The sequence below is a fragment of the Myotis lucifugus genome, unplaced genomic scaffold, assembly GCF_000147115.1.
Source record: "Myotis lucifugus unplaced genomic scaffold, Myoluc2.0 scaffold_4111, whole genome shotgun sequence".
Classification (NCBI taxonomy): Eukaryota; Metazoa; Chordata; class Mammalia; order Chiroptera; family Vespertilionidae; genus Myotis; species Myotis lucifugus.
Genome location: NW_005875159.1, coordinates 6832 through 13046, shown reverse-complemented (window position 1 = coordinate 13046; position 6215 = coordinate 6832). Strand labels below are relative to the sequence as shown.

Here is a 6215-nt window from a genome sequence, read left to right as displayed (position 1 = left end):
ACATTCTCAGAACTATCCAATTTTTGAGCATGTCCTTTTTTTCTACAAATAATGCAAGCATCTCTTTCCCCTGTGAAGGTCTAGAAAATCTGGTGCTGACCTATGTCAATGCCATCAGCAGTGGGAACCTGCCCAGCGTGGAGAATACAGTCTTGGCCTTGGCCCAAATCAAGAATTCAGCTGCAATACAAAAAGCCATTGCCCACTATGACCAACAGATGGGCCAAAAGGTGCAGCTGCCCACGGAAAACCTCCAAGAGCTGCTGGACCTGCACAGGACCAGTGAGAAGGAAGCCATCGAAATCTTCATCAATAATTCCTTCAAGGATGTGGACCAAAGGTTCCAGAAGGAATTAGAGGTAATTAATATTCTTTGCTCTGCTCCTGGGGCTTACATGTAATACAAGTATTTCTATGAAATGCAAAATGGGGACTTAAGAAAAGCAATTTTTACTAGACTGGAAAATAATGACTCTTATATGATCAAGATATCACTTTTATTCTGAAAACAAACGAACAAGCAACATGTAACTACTCTGGGTTGTATGGATTTTAATACTTTCACACACTCACAACTCACCATGTTACAACCATGGACTAATTTTTTTAAATTAATCTTATTCTTTAAAAATTACATCCATACAGTATTAATTAACTTTCCTTTTATATCAATCAAGTACACAGAATTGCCAAATGGTTCTACTAAAATATCATGTCTCCAGGTTTCATAGCATCCACTCATATCATTCTAGCCAATTATTCCACTCCACCTCCTTGTTGGGAATCCAAGGCCCAGGAAAATACAGAAACAAGGAATGGTCATAAATGAGTAGGTTGTACAAAAAATTAGGGCCTGAGGTTAGATATCTGTAGTCTGAAGATCACATCTAAAGCAGAAATATCAAAGAAATGGGTTTCAGGAGATTTGAAAAACAAAACTAAAGTCATTTTTCTATATCATAACATCCTTGGAACTTTCCTAGGCTTGGTAGGAAGGATATAGTCTTACTGTTTTTCTCTAGTTTCTAGAAAATCAATAGAGATTCTCTCTGAGAATCACTTGTAGAAATACTGAAGTATCGCTAACATCTTTTCCATGGGCTTTTGTCCCTTTGAAGACCCTGCTGGAAGCAAAACAAGATGATTTTCGTAAGCAGAACTTGGAGGCATCATCAGATCATTGCTCAGCTTTACTTCAAGGTATTTTTGGTCCTCTAGAAGAATATGTGAAGCAGCGGGTTTACTCAAAGCCTGGAGGGCACCGCCTCTTCATTCAGAAGAGAGAAGAGCTGAAGGCAAAGTACTATCAGGAGCCCAGGAAAGGAATACAGGTATTCCTTGTTTCATGCATTAATTGTGGGAAATTGTTGGGGGTTTGGAGTGGGGAAGGGCTTCTTTCAAAATCCAGTGAAGACAGGAAGAAAGTATTTATACTCTAATGATAGCTGTAGAATTAAACTGAACTATCACCATAATCACCAGACTTTTACTGCAACCATCAACATTCATTGCAACAAAGGGACTTTTTTGGTTACATAGGACAGAATTCCAGTAATTGAAACGAACAGGAAAAAAGAGTAATTCATTGGCTTACATAAAACATTTAAATGTAGTTGCAACTACAGCTACATTCAGGAATTTAAACAATGTCATCAATTTCCCCCTTCCTTTTTTTCTTTCCAACTCCCACTTAGTTTTCTGTTCGTTTTCCTACTGCTATTCTCAGGCATAGCAGCAAAGAGGACACCAACATCTCCAAGCTTAACTAGATCTTTTGCCCTCAGTCTCAGAGGAGAGAAAGCATTTCCCCAGCATCTGTATCTGTCTCTAAAACATCCATGTTGAGCATTTTCTCCCCTGAACTTGGGTGAACTTGGGTGCTCTGATGAGCCAGCCCAGAGTTTGTGCCCACTCCTGTGAAGAAGAGGCTTGATTGACAGTTCCACGGAGTGCATGCTGAGCAGTTCTGGGGAGGAAAAGATGCTGGGAAGAAAAATAAATTAAAAGGTTTACAACATGCCCAACCACCATTTCCTACTTTCACTGCATGGCTTTGGGGTCCTAGGCTGAAGAAGCTCTGCAGAACTATTTACAGTCCAAGGAGTCTGTGAGTGATGCCATTCTACAGACAGACCTGGTTCTCACCGCGAAGGAAAAGGAGAGGAAAGGTGAGAGGAAAATGGAAGAAATGTAAGATAGAACTTTCTGTACATTTTCAATTAATTTGGCCTGGCTTACCTGGGATCTTTAAACTAGAGCAAGGATGGCAAAGATGACTTTTTGCTCTTCAAGCTTTATCTGGGTGGGTGTGTACTGTCGTCTGAAAAAGCAAAATGGCCCCAGGGAATTTTCTCTATGAAGCAGTAATAAGCAATAAGAGCAGGAGACAGAAGGAAGGGACACTTTAATCCTAGAGGAGTTTGTCATTTTCTTCTTTCTCAGAAGCATATTTGAAAGCAGAGGCTGCAAAGGCTGAAGCACGAAGGTTGGAGGAGATTCAAAGGCAGAACCAGCAAATGATGGAGGAGAGGGAGAGACAGCATCAGGAGCAACTGGGACAAATGGAGACAAACAGAGATCAACAGCTGGCGCAGGAACAGATGGCTCGGGAACGTCAGCTCCAGGTACTCACCCGTTATTTCATCTCATCATTTTAATCACATCTCCCTCTCTGTATTGACAAACAGTGACAAAGAGGGAGAGACAGCATTACTTTATGGCTCAGGGCAAGGACTCTGGAGTCAGACAGCCTGGTAAGAATCCCAGCTCCACATCTTACTAAATATATGGTTTGGGCCAGTTATCTGTCCCTTAGTTTCCACTTGTGGAAAGTGGAGACAGTAACAATACTTCTTTTATAGGGTATTTTAATAGTTAAGTGAGTAAATATTTGTGTTTCGATTAGTGCTGAGCACAGAATAAGCACTGTACTTTGTAAATAAGGATATTTCTAACTCACAGTAGTCTTTTTTGTCAAGTGGTTAATTGCTATAGACAATCTCTTACTTTGGTCGTAGATTACTTTGTTAAATTGATTTCATATTATGTCCCTGTCTTTGCCTCAATTGTCACTGATTCTGAGGCTTTTAACTTGCAGAGTTTGTTTCAGCCAAGCCCTTATTATCATCATCACTGAATAAGCAGTAGTTCCTACGCAGCAAGTACTGTACAAAGTACTTTATGCGCATTCTCTCATCTAATCTGTTCATTGTGAAGCAGAACCATTATGTCTCCTTAAAAACATTAGGTTCCAAAGAGATAACTAAATGTCATATCACACAGCCTAGAAAGTTATCCAAACTGCCTTCCCAGAGAATGAGAACTGCAGAATTTTTATTCTGCAAACCTAGTATGAATTCTTATGTGAACACTTCCCCCAGAGTGACCAGTCTACCTGCAGGTCCTAGTTTTCCAGAAGCTCCAAGACATTTTTGTGAATACAGATCTACACTAAAGGGCAGAATGGTCAACCTGGGGTTCTTGCTCTCCTCAGTCTTTCATCCACTTCCGTCCTATAACTGTGGAGACCGGAAACAAATTTCCTGATCTAAGGCTCAGATGCCTCACCTAATTGTGGTTGTCACTTAGACACCCAGTTGTTGTATTAGCCTTTCCTCAAAGAATTAGGTCTGACATTCCTCTGTGTAGAAATGAAAACTGAAGTCAAGATGTGACTCAGATTGCCCAAGGAGGAAGGGAGAAGGGACCTCAGGGTGCAATTCTTGAAACACCAATCCTTCAGGAATTGAGAGATGGTGATGTTTCTGCAGCTAGAGAAAGAGATATGGGAGAATTGTTACTGATGGCTTAAAATAAGTGAGGATATGCCTGGTTTGGCTCAGTAGATAGAGCATTGGCCTGCAGACTGAAGGGTCCTAGGTTAGATTCTGGTCAAGGGCACATGCCAGGTTGAGGGCTAGATTCATAGTAGGGGGCATGCAGGAGGCAGCCGATCAATGATTTTCATCATTGATGTTTCTATCTCTCTCTCCCTTTCCCTCCCTCCCTGAAATCAATCAAAAATATGTTTTTAAAAAATAAGTGAGGATAGTCAATGATTTTGGCTTATCCTCCCCACCTTGCACTCCCAGTGATGTGGATATTACTTTTTGTTAAGCTCTTTAGTTTTATTTGTCACTCTTCAGGAAGAGGCTGCAAAGCAGAGGGAGAGAGAAGAGGCTGAAATAAGAAGACTTCAGAATGAGATTCAGCAACTACAGCAAGCAAAATCACGAAATGATGATTGTATCTTACTCTAAAGCTAAATATCTGAACTTCTTTTCATGTTCACTTTTCACTGAAGATAGAAAGAAACAAGAAACTATAAAACGTGGGACAATTACCATTTAAACAAATGTTATAATAATTATATCAAACTTTTGTATTGTTACTAACTTATGATGCCCATAATTGGTAAAATGTACATTTCAATAGTTTCAATGATGATTACTTCCTTGAAAAGATTATGAATTGTATAACAGAGGGCATTTGATCACTGCATTTATTTGGTAGAATAGTGGGCTGGTTCTCTCAGGGGAAACTTCCTCTTCTACCTCAATGCCATCCCTCTGATTTTCTCAGGGGGGGATTGAAAGTGACCTAGGGGGTGTGCGATTCACAATAGGCTCAGTCAAATGGGACTTGATCAACATCTTGTACTCACTCAGGTGGGCAGCACTCCTGTCAAGTGGTCATATGCTGGATGCCATTGCAGGGAGTCATCACTTTACATAGCTTCTTAGTGGCGACAATGTTCGATTCTCAACTGTGTAGAGGCAGTCAGTCTATGGGAAGTGATGTGACTGCTGGTCATGCTCAGTAGAGTTTGCTTAGGGAGAGTCTAAACTGTAAGCAAATAGCACTGTAATGAAGTAGAGGTGCTCTAGAAGTTAGAACTTCCGGTATGGAAATTGTGTCATAGGCCAAAGAGCTAAAGAAGCCTTTTCTTTTCTTTTTTTAATATATTTTATTGATTTTTCACAGAGAAGAAGGGAGAGGGATAGAGAGTTAGAAACATCGATGAGAGAGAAACATCAATCAGCTGCCTCCTGCACACTCCCTACTGGGGATGTGCCCACAACCAATGTACATGCCCCCTGACTGGAGTTGAACCTGGGACCCCTAAGTCCACAGGCCGACGCTCTATCCACTGAGCCAAACTGGTCAGGGCAAGAAGCCTTTTCTTTATGTTATCCTCATCAAGGGCATAACTTAAACAGGACTTTTTATATCAAAAAGCAGTTTATACTGAATTAAATGATTATATGCTATGTCTTTATAATCCTTTAGAACCTATAAATAAATGGGCTAAGGAATGCTAGATAATGTGTCAAAATATCTGATGGGACTCATTTTATTTTATGCTTGCTTATAATGGTAAAGTTAAACTATCTTAATTCTTTGCAATCATGTATGAAAACCTACTGATTTTTCTTAATATTTATGACTTGTATACATATATATTTGTACATATTTTTAAACATAAAGAACCATAAAAAGTTTTAAATAACTCTACCACTTTGTTTCCCCAATTGTGAAAAGTCTATGGGGAGGCCTCTTGAATTTCCCGAAGGGGATTAAGAATTACTTTAAAGACTGAAAATAAAACACATTTTATTGCATCTTTTTATTTGCTTTCTGTTTCTTTGTTTTATCTTCAGTAAAATAGGCTTCAAAAGTTATAGAATCATTACATAAATCTCTATTTTTATTTTCCTTAAATTGCCTACTTACTTATATAAGGAATTTCCCAGTTGAGTTATATGATAGGAACTTAAGCTTTTTCAGTTGCTCAAAATATAATTTACTTATTTACAAAAAAAAATGATAAATTTTAATCTTTGTCTTTTTTTCTGTTCTTAGGAGATGTTTATTATGCTGACTTCCTATATCAATAGGGCTCCGTGGTGCTCAACTGTATGTCTAGATTTAAACTGAACTTCAGAAAGTACCAAAGACCACAGCATGCTCGCCTGAGCATTTTCTTAATAGTACCCTATAATTGCCTTTGCAAGCTGTATAACTCATAAAAGATGCAATAAAATGCATCTTAACATTCAAAGAAATGTCTGGTTGAAAAGAACAGCACTATCTTCAAAATAAATACTAAGTTCATTACTACCTCTGTTATAGAGTTCAAAACACACACACACACACACACACACACACACAACTTGAGACTAAGCAAAATCGTCAGCTATCTAAGGTTCCAAGCT

General features: G+C 39.0%; 1 protein-coding gene across 1 annotated transcript; it reads left to right on the top strand.

Moving 5' to 3' along the window:
• The first annotated feature begins 29 nt into the window (after positions 1 to 29).
• On the top strand, positions 30 to 4896 carry LOC102424711 (guanylate-binding protein 5-like). Its single transcript, XM_006108884.3, has 5 exons — positions 30 to 359; positions 1119 to 1331; positions 2066 to 2168; positions 2443 to 2624; positions 4146 to 4896. Exons 1-5 carry the CDS (start codon positions 30 to 32, stop codon positions 4257 to 4259), a joined length of 942 nt encoding a protein of 313 aa, XP_006108946.1. The 3' UTR covers positions 4260 to 4896.
• The last annotated feature ends 1319 nt before the right edge of the window (positions 4897 to 6215 follow it).